Below are 22,235 nucleotides of genomic sequence, written 5' to 3' on the forward strand. Positions count from 1 at the left end.
AAAAAAATTGTGCTTTATGGATCGGTAGGCCATGTTGCCAGTTCATTTTAAAGTATAGAATCAGCTCGGGCCAGGCTAATTCCAGGTTTTTCTTAAAGTAGAAGACTAGTACTCTTCAGATCATGTGTATTTGGTCTGGCCCAAGATTAAAAAGTCCTTCAAAATCACACTAGAACATCAGCTTTAAATTAAACTTTTTTGTGCCTTATGGATCGGTATGCCATGTTGCCAGTTAATTTTAAAGTATAAAATCAGCTTGGGCCAGGCTATTTTCAGGCTTTCCTTAAAGTAGAAGACTAGTACTCTTTAGATCATGTGTATTTGGTCTGGCCCAATATGAAAAAGTCTTTCAAAATCACACTGGAACATCAGCTTTACACAAAAAAAAATTGTGCATTATGGCTCGTTATACCATGTTGCCAGTTCATTTTAAAGTATAAAATCAGCTCGGGCCAGGCTAATTCCAGGTTTTCGTTAAAGTAGAAGACTAGTACTCTTCAGATCATGTGTATTTGGTCTGGCCCAAGATGAAAAAGTCCTTCAAAAGCACACTAGAACATCAGCTTTACATAAAAAAAATTGTGCATTATGGATTGGTATGCTATGTTGCCAGTTAATTTTAAAGAATAAAATCAGCTCGGGCCAGGCTACTTCCAGGTTTTCCTTAAAGTAGAAGACTAGTACTCTTCAGATCATGTGTATTTGGTCTGGCCCAACATGAAAAAGTTCTTCAAAATCACACTTGAACATCTGCCTCATATTTTTTGAGCGCAATGGCTTTTAAAATATAATTTTATTAAATATATATTTAATTATTTATTGTAATATATAATTATAAATTCAGTAATTAAAATAAATATCTTACAATATACAAAATTACATTTAATACGATATTGTATATTTACATTGTTAATAAACAGATGTACTGCTTTTCTTCATTCTATCTCCTTCAGTGTTGATCTGTGAGGTGTTTAATATAAACAGCGGGTGTTTGTGAACGCTCCCTTTAGTTCACGGTGGTTCAGTGAAGCGGCAGCTGCGAATATCAAACCAACTTCAGCCGGGGAATACGAGGCTGCGAATATCGAGCCAAACGAATCTGGAGCTGCGAATATCAAACCAACTTCAGCCTCGTCTGCAGAAGTGACTACATGTTGCTTTGAGCATCTGGAGAAACTGCACACAGGGCCGTCATTTAAACACCGGGCAGACTAAACCCTTACCTTGTCAGTTTATCTTCAGCAAAAGACATACAGGTGCATTTAAAAATATATATAATTGAAAAGTTACTTTATTTCAATAATTCAGTTCAAAAACTCATATTTTATATAGATGCATTACACACAGAGTGATCTATTTTAAGAGTTTATTTTTTATTGTTGATGATTATGAATTATATGCAATGAAAACCCAAAAATCAGAATCTCAGAAAATTATATATATGATAATATATAATATAAGACCAATTGCTACATTTGGCAGTGTGGGCAGTGTGCCAAGTCCTGCTGGAAAATGAAATCTGCATCTTAATTAAAGTTGTCAGCAGAGGTATGCATGAAGTGCTGTAACATTTTCCTGGGAAAAAAACTGCACTGTCTTTGGACTTGATAAAACACAGTGGACCAACACCAGCAGATGACATGGCTCTCCAAACCATCACTGACCATCAGTACATTTTGCATTTCATTTGAAAATCAAGGGATCAGAGTCTGGAGGAAGAGAGGAGAGACACATCTCAAGCTAGTGTCTAGTGTGAAGTTTCCACAATCAGTGATGGTTTGGAGAGACATGTCATCTGCTGGTGTTGGTCCACTGTGTTTTATCAAGTACAAAGTCAGTGCAGTGTTTTCCCAGAACATCTAACAGCACGTCATGCTTCCCTCTGCTGACAACTTTTATCGAGATGGGGATTTCATTTTCCAGCAAGATCTGACAGACCAGTTTCCAATAGACACATATCAACCAAAGACACTACAATGTTCTCTCCTCTGTCTTAGACAACATACATGATCAAAAAGTTTATGATGATACTTCAAGAATGTTTTAGGGTTCTTTTGCTGTCTTTGGGTGTCTTGATGTTGTACACAAAATCATTCAATATTGGGTAACAATGTAGGGCCCAGTGTCAGAAAGCTGAGTTTGTGTCTTAGGTAATGGGTCTTCCAGCAGGACAATGACCCCAACATACTTCAAAAATCACCCAGAAATGAATGGAAACAAAGCGCTGGAAAGTTCTGAAGTGGACAGCAATGATTCCAGATAAATCCCATTAAACACCTGTGGAGAGATTGTTAAAATGCTGGAAACCCACAAATATAAAATACCTGAAATGGTAAGCTCTTTTATATATGAATATTAACTATAAATAAAGAAAACCTCAATCAAAAACCTTAACCAATCTAGATTAGTGTCAACAGCATATCTACAAGGGCTTGATGAGGATGTCGACTGTATATATTGGATTAACATAGTATTGAATTTGGACAAAATGAAAAACAACTATATTCAACATATTGTAAATTAATTTTATTAATTAAAAAATTATAGATATAGATAATATCGATTATAGATAATCTAGAGAATGCATCCAGATTCTTCATTATATAGTACTTTATCATCATTTTCATTTAGGTAATTTTTGCTGATGCTCTTTTTCAGAGCAATTAAAAAGGTTATTTATATTACAGGGTTGAGCCAGTGTAGTGTTAGGTGTCTTAGCCAAGGACTCTTATTGGTGTAGCACAGCATAGTTACCCAGATAGGGAACTGAACCCCAGTTTCCCACATGATGGGATGTGGTAGCTCGCTGGCATGTAGTGGTGTTATCCACTGCGCCTCCCCAACCTTGTTCTGTAACTGACGGTCTGTCAGGTCAGGTGTCAGGTGTGATAAAGACATACTGAAGATTTGTTTCATATCAGACTTGCTCAGACTTGTTTGGTACCAACTTCTGTCTTATTTCATACCAACTGGTACAATCTCACTCTTATATTGCACTATATGTGTCTCACATATTTATATATGTTACCTTTTTATTGTACATTTATTTTGCTGTACTTTAGTCTACTGTCACTTTGTTTTTATAGCTGTAACTTTGGGTAGGAAAGTAACGTAATTCCAGTAATCTGTATGTTCTGTACACATGCAGTATTGAAAATAAAACTACGTGAACTTGAACTTGAACTTGATAATGGCTTGTTAAATATTTGAATACATCCTTTCTCATTTAATTACATTTTTTACTTTATTTTGATAGCTTTCTACATTGTAGGAACACCTATGGAGTTATAAACTAGAAAAGGGATCAAGAATTGCTATATTTTATGCTTTAGATTTTAAAGTCTAATACCTGCTACACCTGAAGTATAATAAATTAATTTATTTTTTTGAAAAAGTAAAGTTTGTCATTTAAATAATGGTAGGTATTATTTTCTGCTGGTCCATAATACATCTATAAGCTATTATTCTATAGCATATTATATAGCATTCTATAATATTCAGATTATTCTGCAATCATGATTTAATGTTAACAGTTAACTGTCAGGAAAGGGAAGCTGATAAGGGTGGTCTTGTTTTCTCCTTTTCAGCAAAAATGAAAGCTACTTTTTTTTGGTACCACCCACTCCTCAAAGGAATGTGTGTGTGTGTGCGTGCGTGCGATGTGTGTGTGTGTGTGTGTGTGTGTGTGTGTGAGTGTGTATGTGAGGAAACTCTCCCTGAAGAAAAAAACTGGGAAATAATAGAGCTACAGTGTATGTTAAAGGAGGGAGTGAACGTTTGACCCCCAACTTGTTTAACCTGTTTTTAATGGTGTTTTTTTCTCTTTGCTCTACTTTTATTCCTATTGTTTGAGCTCGTTTTAGTTCCAGTGTGTTTTTCTCTCGCTTGTAATACACTGCGCAATAAAGGTTAAAGAGTGTGTGCACACCAGGCATCCGTTAACAGGGAGGGAGGCGTGGCTTTACTTTACTGTAAGTGCTGATGTGTAGTGAACTGCTTCTCCACTATCAGTGGATGCTCTGCGGCTCTCACTGACTGAACAGAAAACTTCTCATCTGTCCACGATACACACATATATATCACCATTTCCTGAACCCACAGCTTTAAATATGAGCCGCAGCAACACTTAACGGATCCTACTAAACATTCAACAAGTAGGTGATAAACTATTTTTTTTCTATATATTTTTTTATTTTAGTTTTATAAACATAAAAAACTATCCTCTCATACACTTATATTTGATTCCTGCGAAGTCGATTGAACTAGGGTGCTGGATATGTTCTGTGTGCTCTCCCTCTCTGTGTGTGTGTTATAATAAAAATTGCTACTGTACTGTACTAATATGAAATATAGAAATAAAATCACTTGTAGCAATTTTTATTATTAAAAAATTAATATAAAATCAACCGAGTCATAGTTTTCAAAAATAAAAGTTGTAGTATGTTTATCAGGTGTGTCTCTAAAGACTACAAGTGATTTTATTTCTATATTTCATATTAGTACAGTACAGTAGCAATTTTTATTATTAGAAAATTAATATAAAATCAACCGAGACATATTTTTAAAAACTAAAGTTGTAGTATGTTTATCAGGTGTGTCTCTAAAGACTACAAGTGATTTTATATCTATATTTCATATTAGTACAGTACAGTAGCAATTTTTATTATTAAAAAAATTAATATAAAATCAACCGAGTCATATTTTTCAAAAATAAAAGTTGTAGTATGTTTATCAGGTGTGTCTCTAAAGACTACAAGTGATTTTATTTCTATATTTCATATTAGTACAGTACAGTAGCAATTTTTATTATTAGAAAATTAATATAAAATCAACCAAATCATATTTTTCAAAACTAAAGGTTGTAGTATGTTTATCAGGTGTGTCTTTGAGGACTACAAGTGATTTTATTTCTATATTTCATATTAGTACAGTACAGTAGCAATTTTTATTATTAGAAAATTAATATAAAATCAGCCGAGTCATATTTTTCAAAACGAAAAGTTGTAGTATATTTATCGGGTGTGTCTCTAAAGACTACAAGTGATTTTATTTTTATATTTCATATTAGTACAGTACAGTAGCAATTTTTATTATTAGAAAATTAATATAAAATCAACCGAGACATATTTTTAAAAACTAAAAGTTGTAGTATGTTTATCAGGTGTGCCTCTAAAGACTACAAGTGATTTTATTTCTATATTTCATATTAGTACAGTACAGTAGCAATTTTTATTATTAAAAAGTTTTATAAAAAATCAACCAAATCATATTTTTTAAAATTAAAAGTTGTAGTATGTTTATCAGGTATGTCTCTGAGGACTACAAGTGATTTTATTTCTATATTTCATATTAGTACAGTACAGTAGCAATTTTTATTATTAAAAAAATTATAAAAAATCAACCAAATCATATTTTTCAAAACTAAAGGTTGTAGTATGTTTATCAGGTGTGTCTTTGAGGACTACAAGTGATTTTATTTCTATATTTCATATTAGTACAGTACAGTAGCAATTTTTATTATTAGAAAATTAATATAAAATCAACCGAGACATATTTTTAAAAACTAAAAGTTGTAGTATGTTTATCAGGTCTGTCTCTAAAGACTACAAGTGATTTTATTTTTATATTTATATTAGTGCATTACAGTAGCAATTTTTATAATTAAAAAATTTATATAAAATCAACCGAGACATATTTTTAAAAACTAAAAGTTGTAGTATGTTTATCAGGTGTGTCTCTAAAGACTACATGTGATTTTATTTCTATATTTCATATTAGTGCAGTACAGTAGCAATTTTTATTATTAAAAAATTAATATAAAATCAACCAAATCATATTTTTCAAAAATAAAAGTTGTAGTTATTTTTCAGGTGTGTCTCTAAAGACTACGTATGATTTTTTTTATCTATATTTCATATGGGCGTGTTACAGTAGAAATGCATTAAACGGCGCTGTGAATGTTTACGTTTTTAATCAGGGTCCGTACTTTGCAGACGGTCCCTTAACAGCTTCAGCGCCCGCTGCAGCGATTCCTGACATTTTCAGTAAATATTCTCGGAGAAACAGAAAGGTTGGGTGTTTTCAGAAAATCTGACGTTTGTAGTTTGTTCTCTGTTCTTCTGTGGTTTGGAAAATGTAATTTGGGAGAGTTTAGGACATTGCCTGTGAGCAAGAGAACGGCCGAAAGGCGAATCTCCGCTGAATATCGAATATCAAACTAACTTTACTCCGCTTGTGTTTTTTCATGTTTCTCTGCAGGTTGCAGTCCACCTGACCTTCATGGGAGGAGCCATGGGCTATAAAAACCTGCAGTCACCACCAAGATGCCCAAGTACCCCTCGCTGCAGAACCACAAGTCCAGGGGGTGGGGCTGGATCTGATCCAAGGGGTGGAGCCTGACCTCCTGACCACCCATAGCTTCTTTTAGGTTAGGGTTAGGGTTAGGGGTAGGGTTAGGACTCCGAAAGGCGAGTGAGTAAAACCGGATGGGGAAGAGTCCGATCTGCTTCAGACCAATGAAAACACGACGTAGGAAGAGTTGGATCAGATCCAGCCCCACCCCCTGGACTTGTGGTTCTGCAGCGAGGGGTACCTCCCAAGATGGGCTAGAGCTCACACAGGAAGTGGGGCCTACTGTGTGTGCGCTTCTAGTTCCCCTGCTACCTTCACTACTGCCATGTGCTTTATTCTGAGTGTTTGCTCTTGTAGTCATTCCTTAGGGAATATCTTTCAGTCCTGTTTGTGCCATACAAACTTATACCAATTTGAGGAGTCCAACAGGTAAGGTTAAGGCGCCTTATACATTTCCATCATGTAGCTGTCTTTGTGTATAGATACATTAGGTTAGCAGGCGGGTGCTTCTTTTGTACTTATGTTGTTAGTTTAAGTAGTAGTTTTTATTTTGTTCTTTTGTTTAGGATAAATAGTTTAGATTAAGTTTATGTTTTGTTTCTTTCTTTCCTTTGGCACCGTCACCGTTGGCTCCTCTTAGGCCTTAAGACTCTTAGGCCTTGGTATTGTTTAAAGTTGATGTTTGGCAGTTTTAAAATAAATCACTGATTGTGAAACATCTAATTCTGGTCTGGTCTTCTCACTTCCCTTCTGTTCCCTTTGTTGCAACCATTTTTAAAAACGAGCCAACTTGGGTTGTAACACACAGCATAGTTACCCAGATGGGGGAACTGAACCCCAGTTTCCCTCATGATGGGATGTGGTAGCTCGCTGGCATGTAGTGGTGTTATCCACTGCGCCTCCCCAACCTTGTTCTGTAACTGACGGTCTGTCAGGTCAGGTGTCAGGTGTGATAAAGACATACTGAAGATTTGTTTCATATCAGACTTGCTCAGACTTGTTTGGTACCAACTTCTGTCTTATTTCATACCAACTGGTACAATCTCACTCTTATATTGCACTATATGTGTCTCACATATTTATATATGTTACCTTTTTATTGTACATTTATTTTGCTGTACTTTAGTCTAGTGTCACTTTGTTTTTATAGCTGTAACTTTGGGTAGGAAAGTAACGTAATTCCAGTAATCTGTATGTTCTGTACACATGCAGTATTGAAAATAAAACTACGTGAACTTGAACTTGAACTTGATAATGGCTTGTTAAATATTTGAATACATCCTTTCTCATTTAATTACATTTTTTACTTTATTTTGATAGCTTTCTACATTGTAGGAACACCTATGGAGTTATAAACTAGAAAAGGGATCAAGAATTGCTATATTTTATGCTTTAGATTTTAAAGTCTAATACCTGCTACACCTGAAGTATAATAAATTAATTTATTTTTTTGAAAAAGTAAAGTTTGTCATTTAAATAATGGTAGGTATTATTTTCTGCTGGTCCATAATACATCTATAAGCTATTATTCTATAGCATATTATATAGCATTCTATAATATTCAGATTATTCTGCAATCATGATTTAATGTTAACAGTTAACTGTCAGGAAAGGGAAGCTGATAAGGGTGGTCTTGTTTCCTGAACATAAATCGAAACCAAATTTCTCCTTTTCAGCAAAAATGAAAGCTACTTTTTTTTGGTACCACCCACTCCTCAAAGGAATGTGTGTGTGTGTGCGTGCGTGCGTGCGGTGTGTGTGTGTGTGTGTGTGTGTGTGTGTGTGTGTGAGGAAACTCTCCCTGAAGAAAAAAACTGGGAAATAATAGAGCTACAGTGTATATTAAAGGAGGGAGTGAACGTTTGACCCCCAACTTGTTTAACCTGTTTTTAATGGTGTCTTTTTCTCTTTGCTCTACTTTTATTCCTATTGTTTGAGCTCGTTTTAGTTCCAGTGTGTTTTTCTCTCGCTTGTAATACACTGCGCAATAAAGGTTAAAGAGTGTGTGCACACCAGGCATCCGTTAACAGGGAGGGAGGCGTGGCTTTACTTTACTGTAAGTGCTGATGTGTAGTGAACTGCTTCTCCACTATCAGTGGATGCTCTGCGGCTCTCACTGACTGAACAGAAAACTTCTCATCTGTCCACGATACACACATATCACCATTTCCTGAACCCACAGCTTTAAATCTGAGCCGCAGCAACACTTAACGGATCCTACTAAACATTCAACAAGTAGGTGATAAACTATTTTTTTTTCTATATATTTTTTTTATTTTAGTTTTATAAACATAAAAACTATCCTCTCATACACTTATATTTGATTCCTGCGAAGTCGATTGAACTCTTTTCTATCTTCAGATTGCAGAAGGTACAGATTTCACAGGCTAGACTTGTGAAATCTGTTTTTTTCCGCTTTTACTGCTTTTAAGAAGAGTGAAATTGTTTCCAAGCAGCACGTCATGCTTCCATTTATTTTAAATACATTTAAACAGCTTTACTTTTAAATAAACTGCCAAATTAAGTATTTCAAAACCTTTAGCTTTCAAGTTAAGGCTATTTTTATGACTATTTTTGTGAGCAAACCTGCGGCTAAAGCATTAGCATAAAACGTGGTTAATAAGAGAGATTTCCTCTGGTTTCGTGTTTACAGGAAATGGAGTGGAGGGGTGGGTGAGACACAAAGTATTCAAAAGAAGTCTTTTTTTCGTTAGTGGGTTTTCTCTTTACTCTAGTGCTCTATTTGTACTAGTTTTATTAAGTTGGCTTGGAAAAGCCAACTTACTGTTCTTCGTAGTCTTATTATTATTATTCCGCACTCAAAATTTAATCACTATCTCCTCCTAGGGCTTCTGACGTAGAACCACGAAATTTTGCAGTATCGTAGGACCTATACCCGAATAGGTTGCTTGTGCTTTTTTAAGCGATACATCGTACGGATTTCGTAAAAACTTCGTAAACGTACGCATTTTTTTCCCATAGGAATGAATGGGGCCAAATTTTAAACGTCCGTAATTTTTGAGATACGAACACCAAATTCGGCGAGCTTATAGAGCTTATCGAGATCTTTAAATTAATAGAAGGTTGTGAAGTGATACGACGTACGGTTTTCGTACAATTGTCCTACAAAGTTTTCCCATAGAAATGAATGGGGGGCCCAGAGTTGCATCTCACACACGAGCAGCTCTGCGCACGGAACCCCTTCTCTCCCCTGCTCCTCCAGTACTGTGAGTGTATGGAGGAGCTGCTGTATGGAGCAGCTATCAGTCAAAAGTTTGGACACCCCGGCACCCCAGCCAGGTTTTAGCAACCACCTGGAAAACGTTTGCAACTGCCTAGCAACCACTTAGCAACACCTTAGCAACCACCTGGAAAACGTTAGCAACTGCCTAGCAACCACTTAGCAACAACTTAGCAACCACTTTAGAAATTATAGCAACTGCCTAGCAACCAGTTAGCAACCACTTAGCAAACACCTGGAAAACGTTAGCAACTGCCTAGCAACCACTTAGCAACACCTTAACAACCACTAGGAAAACGTTAGCAACCACTTAGCAACCACCTTAGAAACGATAGCAACTGCCTAGCAACCACTTTAGAAATGATAGCAACAGCCTAGCAACCACCTAGCAACACCTTAGCAACCACCCCAGATACCATAGCAACACCTTAGCAACCACCTAGCAACACCTTAGCAACCACCTAGCAACACCTTAGCAACCACCCCGGTTACCATAGCAACACCTTAGCAACCACCTAGCAATACCTTAGCAACCACCTAGCAACCACCTAGCAACACCTTAGCAACCACCCCAGATACCATAGCAACACCTTAGCAACCACCTAGCAACACCTTAGCAACCACCTAGCAACACCTTAGCAACCACCCCAGTTACCATAGCAACACCTTAGCAACCACCTAGCAATACCTTAGCAACCACCTAGCAACACCTTAGCAACCACCCCAGATACCATAGCAACACCTTAGCAACCACCTAGCAACCACCTAGCAACACCTTAGCAACCACCCCGGATACCATAGCAACACCTTAGCAACCACCTAGCAACACCGTAGCAACCACCCCAGATACCATAGCAACACCTTAGCAACCGCATAGCAACACCTTAGCAACCACCTAGCAACATCTTAGCAACCACCCCGGATACCACAGCAACACCTTAGCAACCACCTAGAAACACCTTAGCAACCACCCCAGATACCATAGCAACACCTTAGCAACCACCTAGAAACATCTTAGCAACCACCACGGATACCATAGCAACACTTTAGCAACCACGTAGCAACATCTTAGCAACCACCCCAGATACCATAGCAACACCTTAGCAACAACCTAGCAACCACCTAGCAACACCTTAGCAACTACCTGGTATATGTTAGCAATTGCCTAGCAACCAGTTAGCAATAGCTTAGCAACCACCTGGAAAACATTAGCAACTGCCTAGCAACAGCTTAGCAACCTTTTCAAAAATTATAGCAACTGCCTAGCAACACATTAGAAATCAAAAGTTTAACCAAAAGTTTTACGATTTCAGCATTTAAACAAGCGTTTTTAGATTTCAGAGTTTAACCAAACGTTTTTAGATTTCAGCGTTTAACCAAACATTTTTAGATTTCAGCGTTTAACTAAATGTTTTTAGATTTCAGCGTTTAACCAAACGTTTTTAGATTTCAGCGTTTAACCAAACGTTTTTAGATTTCAGCGTTTAACCAAACGTTTTTAGATTTCAGCGTTTAACTAAATGTTTTTAGATTTCAGCGTTTAACCAAACGTTTTTAGATTTCAGCATTTAACTAAATGTTTTTAGATTTCAGCGTTTAACCAAACGTTTTTAGATTTCAGCGTTTAACCAAACGTTTTTAGATTTCAGCGTTTAATCAAACGTTTTTAGATTTCAGCGTTTAACCAAATGTTTTTAGATTTCAGCGTTTTTAGCATTTAGCGTTTAGCCAAAAGTTAACAGCATATCAATGACTCTTCACACTCTTCAGATGGAAAAAGCTTAGCGACCATTTTAACTTTTTAACGTTATTAGCGTTCTTTTCCAAGCCAACTTAAAGTTCGTTCACGAACTTTACCTTTTCTAGTTAATTTTATTCTTTTTCACCCTCTTACTATCCTTACATTTATTTACACTCTCTATAATTGGGGTGAACTTAACCTGCAGCAATTTAAAACTCCAGAAAATTATTGTAATTTTGTAAATAATCATTGGGCAAAGGTTATGTGACAGGTATTTCATGTATTTAATGTGTTTAGGACATTCAAATATGAATTATCATGTTTTAGGGGTGTAAAAAAAATACTTGTGTTGATTTGTATCACAATATTTAGTTTTGCAACACAGTAATTATTTTTAGAAATATTTCTATTTATTTTTTAGTTTACATACAAATATTTTTTTGGCAGAGATGGAATACATTGTGTTTATATTATAATATATTTCCATGTATACAGTATCACAGTATGTTTTAGCCCAACCCCTGTTTGCCAGTACACAGCCATAGTTAATTAAAAATCTAAAATCTATAATATTTTTCTTGGCTATCCTCATTAAATGTATATATTCAGATACATTAAACCATGACAGGGGTCAAATTGACCTTTAAAGAAGATGTTCAAGATGCCTGTCATCATTAGCTTTTAAAGAACAGCATCCATATTAATTTTGTTTTCACTGATGGCGATGTATAATGTATTGTGGGCTTTTATGTCTCAAAAAAGTTATTTATTTTAAAGTATGTTTTACAACCTACTTATGCATATACGTCTGTATATTTATTAATGATGGACGAAGTACTCAGAGAATGGACTTGAGTCATAGTAGAGATACTTGAGATAAAATATTAGTCCAGTAAAAGTAGACGCCCTCCCTTTAGACCAAAAGTATTTGCTTTTAAATGTAGTTAAGTATTCAAGGTATTGAGGGTTTCTTGTGTTCTGTTAGAATTTCTACAATAATACATATTATAAAATGTCTATTAAAAGAACAGAACACAAAAAAAAATCACATTTGGTCGAACCAAGTGGCTATAAATAACCTTTTGAGAATAAACAAACTTTAAATTATAGGATTTACTCTCAACTTACTTACAAGTTGTTTAGTTAAAGCTTAATCTTTAAACACAGGTTCACAAATTATTTACATTTACTATGTTCCATCTATATACTATATATGTTCCATCATTATTGTAGGCATAGGCCCTCCCAAATATTTTACACTGTTGCACTGACTTTAAACCGTATACTTGTACTGGGTATGTGTGTCCAACAGACCAAAACCAGTTTTATAATGTACCCTGTCTGTGTGCACATTTTGCCACGTTGCGTTCTTATACCACCCATATTTACACATATACTGTGGATCCTGCATCACTGCTTATGACTTGTGGAACCTGATGGCAGGAATAATGAGCTGCTGACTAGAAGTGCGGCTGCATGTCACAACATGGAAGAGGTGGGCAGAACTCTTCAAAAACGTCAGCAGTTTTGCCACCCTTATCTTCTGTATCACTCCTTCCAGTGAGTTGTGGCCAGAAGGGTGACACTTTTTTTTTTTCCGTTTCTGATGTGCTGAGGTGTTCTCACATCCAACTTCCATATACAATGTGTATACAATCCCTTCATCCAGTGTACAGACCTAAATCCACTTCTACTACCTGGCTTATCTGGCTGCATCAATGCTTAAATCTTGATCAGTGCATTAGGAATAGCTAAAGAATTTTAAAAAACAAACTTCATGAGTATAGCAGATGCATGACTGGCACTCAAGACTGGCTGGTATCGGGAGTAAAACAAGTGATTTTTGACTGGAGGGGAGAGCAACGGGTGTAAAATAAGCTATTTTTGGCAGGAGCGGCCTGTAACGTAGGTAAAACAAGCGATTTTTGGTGGGAGCGGGCAGTAACAGGACTAAAACAAGCGGGAGCGGGCACGAGTGGGTTTAAAATGGTCTTGTCCGCTGAGGAATTTATTGCATGTGGGATGGGCCCCTTAAAACTAAAACCAGATATTGGCTAAGCATTAACTATGCTTATCTATGTTTCTATCATTGAATTTATACACATCTTAAACTCGTCTATATTAAAAATATGTGCATTGGGAATAGCTAAAAGATTTTCATGTAACTTAGATATAATGAATGACAGAAACTACAGTATTTGTTTACTTTATATAAAAAAAACTGTTGGATATTTTGTACTTTCACACCAACAAGAAAAAGGCCTTCTGATAATAGATCTTAAATAAACGTGATATTTGTATGATTAATGCTCCCATAAAACAGATATGAGTTCATATTGCCATTCACAAGATTAATATTTAACTAAGTTTGTTTATTCATATGGACACCATTAACATTTTACTTGGGCTTGAAAGATGCTGGAAAGACTGTGAGCCATGCTTTCACAGACCACAGCCACGTCACCAGTAGTATAACAGAGTCATTAGAAGCTAATAGAGCTAATGCACTATTACTGCATTTAAAACCATTACAAATAACATGAAACCAAATGTACTCAGAGATGCAATGGTTTTAATAGGGGTCTACTATTTGTAACATACTGTCACAGTACAGGATCATGGTTTAGTGCACACAGAGCCGTAAGCCATTGGCCTAGCATGGTATTGTGAGAACGGCAGTGGTTTGGACCACAGACCCACCCAACTCCCCCCCCTAGTTATCACTTTATTTTTCTCCTTCCCGCAGCTATAGAGAGAGCGACTCAAACACTAATCTATCTCTCTGTATTCTTTATCTCTCTCTGAGGATTTGAGCAGTGTCAATATTTTGTGTCCACCATTAGCTAAAGTTCACTAGAACTTCAAAGGTTGCCACTGGAATCCTGGAATGGATGCTAGAGATCTTGCACTCCTCCACCTTCTGTTTGAGGATGCTCCAGCATTCATTCAGCCCCAGAGCATAAAGCCACCCCCACCCCAGTGCTTGACTGTAGACAAGGGAGAGTTTTCTTGGTACTCCTTACTTAGGTGTCGCCACACATGCTGGACACCATCTGAGCCAAAAAAGTTTATCTCGGTCTTGTTAGACCACAGGGCATGGTTCCATTAATGCATGCTCTTAGACTGCTTGTTCTTAGCAAACAGTTTGTGGGCTTTCTTGCGCATCAGCTTCAGAAGAGGACTGCTTCTATGAAAGTGTCATGCACACAAAGTTGATGCGATGTGTGTGCTATGGTCTGAGCACTGCAGGCTTACCTCTTACTTCTTCAACCTCTGCAACACTGGCAGTGCTCATGCATGTATTTTTTAAACCAACCTCTGGATATTAGAGCTGAACAGGTGGGCTTAACTTCTTTGATCAACCCTGGGGAGGGAGGCCTGTTCTGATTGGAACCTGTCCTGGAAAACTGCTGTATGGCCTTGTCCATCAGTTTTAGGGTGTTAGGAAACTTCATGTAGCCTAAGCCATGTTTGTGGAGAGCAACAGTTCTGTTTCTTATATTATTGTTGGTAAAACACCAAATTGAACAGGCCTGCTCCTCAGTCATACCTAAAAACTTGTAACACTAATGAGGTTTGGAAATGGCTAATTTGGCACAGTTTGGTCATTTTCACTTAGAAGTGTACTCATATTTGTTGCCAGCAGTTTAGAAATGAATGGCTGTGCATTGAGATATTTTAGGGGCTCAGAAAATTTACACTGTTATATAAGCTGTACACTAAAATGTGAGGGGTGGACTTGTGAGTTTCTGTATTTTACGATAGGTCTGGAAATGGAAATCCGAAACCAATAAGGTATGAGTACTGGAAGGTATAAAAAAACTTGCATTCAGTAATATGCAAAGGTATGGTAGCATCTTTTGGTGATAGTATGAGAGCGAGATTACTCATGTTGGCTGTTAAATAAATAGTTTAGTGAAATAATTATCGTTTTTTTTTTTTTTTTTTGGTTAGAATAAAAAAAAGGTATCAAACAAAGTATCGTACTGGTACCGATATCAAAATGTTTTAAACGATACCCAGCCCTAATTGTAAAGAATATTAAATAATTTTTAAACTCACCTAAAAACAGTAATTCAATTAATCAAATGAATTTGATTAACCTACCAGCACTATTACACCTTAGGGATTAAAAAATAATGACTACAAGGAAAGCATGTATGAATGCCAGGAACCACCAGAGGTTCTTTGGAGTTTAAGAGATTAAATAAGCAGCCATATCTCACTTAGTTTAGTGAATTGTTTTGTGGAGTGGCATTTTTCCATTTGATATAGATCAGCTAAGCATGTAAAGGCAGGTTTCCCAGGGCCACATTTAGTTGATTCCCTTAGGAAGTTAATTCAAGGCAATTTGGCAAGCATGTTCTTGGCTAGTAATATATTCAATATTGATAATAATTTACTACACTGTAAAGGACTTTCTCCTCTGCAGCTAAAAATAGCTAACTAACAATTTAATACCTGCGTCATACCTTTATCGCCTGTTCATCTGACTGTGACTGTTTATATAAATGATGCTGGATCATGAACCTGGTGATTCAAATATCGCCATATTTCTGCCAGACTGAGTTTCTGTCTTTTTTTTTATGAAGTGCTTTAAAGTTTCCCTCTCAAAGCACAGTGTTTGTGTCAGCTAGTTTACATTTATCCATCCGTTAAACCCATGATTTCATCATCTTGATGTACAGCATGTGATCTGTTCTGTAATTTCCATTCTCATTTCTCTCTCTTTCTTTCTCTCCATATCCCTGTTTTTTATCACGCTAGTCATGGCTGTCCAGCAACAGATTGTAACCGTGACGAGCCAATCAACAAGTTCAGGAACATGGACCACGGGCATCTGCGACTGCGGCTCAGACTGCGGCACCTGTAAGTCAGAACTTCTGAAAAAAAGGTGTTTTCCATCACAAAACAAAGAAATACAGTTAGATTAATAAGCCCAAGCATCAACATCTACTCTTTCTTCGTGTGGAACAACTAACCATGTATATTATTTTACTGTTCTGCCACCGCACTGGAGAAATTGAACATTTATACACATGCTACTGTAGCACTCACTGTAAACTAAAGAGTACTCAAAGTGTTATATCCACTGGACTTTGATCCACCACAAAGGGTTATAACAGCAATTACATGAACAATACAGCTCTTTTACACAATGGACAGACTGTTCTTATTTATATTGGGCTTCTAAAATAAAAGTACTTCATACTGACACGCCACCAAAAAATTAGTTTCATCTTAGTTTCCATCATGATAGTGATTGCTTATTACCACCCAAAAACATGTAGCCAAACTCACCAAAATGCATAGAAACATAGGAAAACTCAATTGTTCCAAAACATTAAAATTCTGAAATTCTGGGACATGTCTTTTATTATTAGACATAACAATGACTCTAAAAACAGCAAAAAATTACAAAAATATATTTTTTGTACTTTTATTTGGTTTCATTTTGTGATAATTAACTAATTAACTGTATTTGACAGTGATATATCTGCACAACATTTTTTTTTGCATGAAATCTGATAAATTGGTTATCAGGTTATCATATAAAATTAACAAAACCTAGATCTCCAGGATGATATCTTCTGTTTGTTGGTCCATTCATCATTAAATCTGCTACAGGATTATAGGACTTAACACTTAAAATTCTTAAAGAAAAAGTAAAAAAAACAGCTACAATATTTTATCTTTGCATATATTTCTACTGACTGTCTGATAGCTGACGTGAATATCGTTTCAGTTATAAAAACTTTCATTTATTAATTTGTTGTAAACACAAAAGCACACTCAGTAGTCTTGTTAACCTACATCTCAACTTGCCTTAACCCTTGTGTGTTGTTCGGGTCTGTGGGACCCGTTTTCATTTTTCATCAAATGATACAAAAAATATATTTTTTCTAAATCAAACTCATTGGCATTGGCTCATTTTTTGTGAAAAACGTATATCAAAACACATTTTCGATAAACACGCACTGTACACCCACCCCAAACACACACACATTTATATTACATACAGTATGTTTGGCCAAGGGCTAATAAACATTGCTTTATTTGTAAATTTGAAACTAAACAAATTTTCTACTCATATCTTGAGTTTAATTCATTTTCTTTTACATTTTATTAAAAAACTAATAAAAAAAGAGTAGCACTTTTTAAAAGAAATGTAACATAAGAAAGGTAAAGAGCAAATATTAACCATGTAAGCTATTTATATTGCTTGCAATTTAGGTGAAGCAAGCATGTGTAAAGCATTTTAATGTAAAATTGCTTAATTTTGCTGAATTTAATACTTAATGAATTAAGTAAAAAAGTAAACGAGTAACAAAAAATATGAACACCACACAAGGGTTAATGCATTTAACCAATTTTACACCCACAAGGGTAGTCTGTCTAGCTTCAATTTCATTGTGTCATACGCAAAGTTGTCATTATTTACTGGGTATCTGCAGCTATGGAGAAAGTACTTTTACTTTTAAAGACTTTTTAATACCAGGTAATTAAAAACACTGTTGCAATAACAAAACTGCAATATACACACAATACAAATAATACGTTTGCAGACTTTATAATAAGCTCTTGATTTCTGTGTTTTTTGACAGTAATATTTTGAACAAAACCTAATTAACAGTTTTACACACACAAAAATTGATACTACTGGTTCAATGCAAACTGCGGTTATCTTACCCTCATACCTAAAGTGGAGTTTCTCCTAACTCAAAGTAAGTATAAATATTCCTAAAAATAGCGTTCAGTGCTGTTGATTTGATTTAGTTCAGTTTGCAGTTAAATCAGTAAGCTAACTTTGCATATCGGATTTGGAATTTGCAAAATTCAATATGCGATATCAAATAAAAAAAGATTGTTTTTACTGTCTGCTTTTTTTAAGACCTTTGGAAGATGAATTTAGGACACTTTAACTCAAATTAAGCCTCTTTTGTAGATAAATGAACTTTTCAGGCTCCCTGTATATAAATTATGAAATGATGTATAATCTTTGTATTGTCTGTACTCTTGACACTAGAATAAGCTTCAGACCAGAAGTCTCAGCCGTGCAGAAGTTATATGAATAATACAATACAGTGATATACTTTAAAACTTTCACAATCTTAAAAAATACTGTCACACAGAGTTTTGGTCATGCTATTTGTTAGTATGGGGTAGAGTGTTTTAATAAGCAGGTTCTAAAATTCTAAATGTAAAGATTTGTGTAAGAATTTGAAGAGAAAATGTTGTACATCCTGTTATGGTGGTTTTATAGTTGATGCCACTGACTGCACAAACCACACACACCAAGACAGGGTGCGGAATACTTTTTATTTTTTCTGAAAGGAAATTAAGGGTGTGTTGTTTTTTGATCCCTAGCATATCAGATCAAATTAAATTCCGGGTTTAGTTGACACATACGTGATTCAGAAGTAGTGGGAGTGAGTTATTGGGAACAGTAAGAGAGAGATAAGATAGAAGAGCAGTGAGGAAGACAGATGATGATTTAGTGTAGATAGGCAGTTTTTGTTGTTTAAATATTTACTGGTGTTTGCAGTCTAGACTGACAGTTCAGTGGGATCTGTTTACCTGCATATAGCACTGTTTAGAGTTTAAACTGTAGATTGAGAGATTATGTCTAAAGGTAAAGGGCATTTGAAGCAAGGAACAATAATTCAAACTAGAAATATAATTTAAACAAGACCAGGCTTTTTAAAAATATTTTTTTCTTTTCATTTTCATTTAAATAAATGAATACTTTTGGACACAAACAGTTAGCCCTCAATAGTTTATTATGCTTATCTAGACATTCCAAGATGAATAAACACAATGACTACTGCGCACATGGTGGGCATAGCAAAAAAACAAGGAAGGAACCCATTCTTTTCCTGAGATAACATTACTGCGCCCAAACCACCAGACTGGAGAGAACGTATTGGTTTTTTTAAATTATTATTTCACATCTAAAAACACATCTAAGGTTCTAGTTTATGTGAAAAGTGATGTGTGTTTATTTTGTTAATTTACACTAAAACTTTCTCAGCTTAACTGGAAACCGGTTCATAACTAATGCATAACCACAGACTTCAGTAATAACCAGTCATGCATCTAATTCCTGCGTACAGCCCTCACCTCCCTCACACTCAGTTCAGGTTTCACCATTACATTCAGTTTAATATCTCTGATCCATTCAGGACTTCAGTTTTAAAATCTATAAGCTAAAATTGTGTTTATTTTAGTATTTATTTTATGTATTTTTATTTTTAATTAAAAGGTTTTTGTTCTACAAAAGCCTACAAAATGAAAAAGAAAAGTGGGGAGGAAACACTGGGTAGAACATAAACTAAAGCCCCTAAATATACCAAAGGTACGCAAGAAAAAAGACTATCTACTCGAGGTTCGTGCTATAACGTTTAATTTTGGCAGGACCGTAGAGCCTAACATCAGTGCCAATATTTCATGTTATAGCACGAACCTCGAGTGTATTATTGCGATTATACCACAGTTCCATTATTGCTGAGTTAAAGAGGATGAGAAAATGCAATCTGATTGGTTATAAACACTCTGTGTGTTAAAATAGCTGTTCTGTTTGTAGCTGCGCTGTTGTAAGCGCTGCATTGTTGCTAAGAGACTGGGTTGCCACTATTTTCATCCATTTTATTAAAAAATGTGGAAATCTAAGCTTACTGTAAATAAACGTAAACACTTTACTCATCCAAATAAACGCTTTTCAGGAGAGAAATGTCGCATTTGGATTGTAGTTGGTTTGTAAGCGCTGCATCGTTGCGAGGTTACCTGTATGTGGTGAAGTAATAGATGGAGAGCTTCGGTTACAGTGCATTACAGGCTGATAATGTCTCTCATAAATGCCTCTCAGCCAATCACATTGCAGGGTCGGAACTAACTGTGGTATAATTTGCAATGAATTTTTTTTAATTAGGATGAATAACTGAACAATAATAATCATAGATTTTAAGGAACTAATTCTTATATTTTCTGTGTGTGTGTGTCTCTGTGTGTGTGTATTGCAGGTTGCTGTGCTCTGTGGTGTTTCCCGTGTATGCAGTGTCAGACTACGTCTCAGTTTGGCTGGTGTTTCTGCATGCCTCTGCTGGACGCCTGCATGGTCGTGTCCTGCTGCCTCCGCAGCAGCATGAGGGAGCGCTATGGCATTCACGTAAGACAAGAAACAAGGAGCCATATTTCATATTTTCATGCCGTATTTCAGGGAAGCGCGATGCACCTGGCTGACCATAGTTAGTTTCACTTTAATAAAATGCAGAACTGTGAAAGACAGATTTTGTCACAGTTTTCGGCTTGAGTAACTTTAGCAGACGTATAGACAGTTATGTTCACACCCGCAGTCTCATCTTCTCAGGGCAGTCGAAGCCTGAGCCTTACTAAGTGTTTGTGGCGAGAGTGTAAAAAATAAGGAAAAAACATCATTTAGAAAAAAAAATAAATTATAATCTTTCTCTCTCTCTCTCTCTCTCTCTCTCTCTCTCTCTCAGGGCTCCTGCTGTGATGACTGCTGTACGCTTCTTTGGTGCTATCCGTGTGCTTGGTGCCAGATGGCTCGTGAAGTTAAGATTCGTGCCCGTGCCACAAGTTCTACCGTGGTTACCACACAGATTCATGCCTAGGCCCGCGCACCCTGGCTTTACGGCTTCCACAGTTCAGAATGTTCAGACTTTTGTTTTAAAAGCACTTATTTGAAAATGCATTTCAGCAACATATTTTATTATTCACAATTATCCAAAGTTATCCATTTAAGGGTAATATGTTTTGCTAGTTTTGGATTAATTGAACTGCCAGTCACCCAAATTCAAGTTTTATAATAATTGGACCAATCGAAATGCAATATATATTTTTTCTTTTTCCTGTAAACTTGCCAATTTGGAGAAGAAAGTTTTTTGCTCAACAGTGACGATATATGTGTATGTGTGTGTACGCAATGCTGCACTTCAGCTATAGACATGTGTAATCCTTTCTAGTAAAACGCTGTATAACTTTAGAATAAGTAAACATATAAAAAAGTAAACAAGAATAGTTTTAAACTAAATTCCAAAAGAAGAGATTTGCAAGTAAACAAACACAATGACACAAAATAAGACTTGTGTCATGTGTTGTTGATTTGTATTTATTCTAATGTTAGTGTTTTATTTTTGCTATATTTGCTTACAGCTCAGATAAATAGATACACATACAATTGTCCTGTGTTCAGCACTGTATATATATAGAACTAACTGCCTTTTAATTTTCATCTTTTGCAGTTCAGCACACGCTTTACCAAATCAGCAATTTGTTGTGAGAATCTCTGGCTAGTTTTGCATGTTCTCTTGTTTGTAGTTTGATAAATAAAAAGAAATAGTTGAGAACGTTCAAGCTAATGTCTCTGTGATTCTGGTTTAGTATAGAGCTGTATATTGGCAAGAACCTGGCAATACTGTACATGTCACAATATAGGGGTTACAATTCGCTATATCGCAATGTTTTACAATATTGTAAGTAAGGTAGTATATTTTTAAAATCATATTTCAGATATTTGTTAGATTTTTTTTTTATTTTTTGTTTAGTTTTAGTTTATCCCACTGGTATAATTATACGTAAAATAAAAGTTTACTTTTAGCACAACACTATAAAGAGATTCACTGTAAAGATGGTAACTTGCTCTTATGACCTTCAACATTATGAGGGATGTTTATATGTGTAACTGAATATCCAAGGGAAGGTAGCCCTGATGAGCCAATAGGAAAATGTTTGTTTTGTGTATGGTACTAAGAAATGTTAGATAGACTTCATCTTATTTTTTTCAGTATGCCTTAAGCTAATCATAAACTAGGCAACTTTAAAAGAACTAGAAAATACTTTTATAGACTAAAGTCTGACACCCTCTCACATCTAAAACCAAGT

General features: G+C 35.7%; 1 protein-coding gene across 2 annotated transcripts; it reads left to right on the plus strand.

The window, feature by feature from the left end:
• The first annotated feature begins 3,997 nt into the window (after nt 1-3,997).
• On the plus strand, nt 3,998-21,707 carry ponzr1 (plac8 onzin related protein 1). 2 transcript variants are annotated; one of them, XM_049482966.1, is made up of 4 exons: nt 3,998-4,154; nt 16,101-16,202; nt 20,354-20,499; nt 20,834-21,707. In XM_049482966.1, the coding sequence occupies exons 2-4, from the start codon at nt 16,103-16,105 to the stop codon at nt 20,963-20,965; spliced, it is 378 nt and encodes a 125-aa protein (XP_049338923.1). In that variant the 5' UTR covers nt 3,998-4,154; nt 16,101-16,102; the 3' UTR covers nt 20,966-21,707. The 2 variants fall into 2 exon arrangements, with proteins under 2 accessions (XP_049338923.1, XP_007242068.2); XM_007242006.4 differs by lacking the exon at nt 3,998-4,154 and adding an exon at nt 8,428-8,586.
• Nucleotides 21,708-22,235: the final 528 nt, after the last annotated feature.

The sequence above is a fragment of the Astyanax mexicanus genome, chromosome 8, assembly GCF_023375975.1.
Source record: "Astyanax mexicanus isolate ESR-SI-001 chromosome 8, AstMex3_surface, whole genome shotgun sequence".
Classification (NCBI taxonomy): domain Eukaryota; kingdom Metazoa; phylum Chordata; class Actinopteri; order Characiformes; family Acestrorhamphidae; genus Astyanax; species Astyanax mexicanus.

Coding starts and splice junctions, on each gene's coding strand:
- ponzr1 (XM_049482966.1), top strand. CDS start 16,103: ATGGCTGTCCAGCAACAGATTGTAACCGTGACGAGCCAATCAACAAGT. Junction 16,203..20,353: donor CGGCTCAGACTGCGGCACCT/GTAAGTCAGAAC, acceptor TGTGTATTGCAG/GTTGCTGTGCTCTGTGGTGT. Junction 20,500..20,833: donor GGGAGCGCTATGGCATTCAC/GTAAGACAAGAA, acceptor TCTCTCTCTCAG/GGCTCCTGCTGTGATGACTG.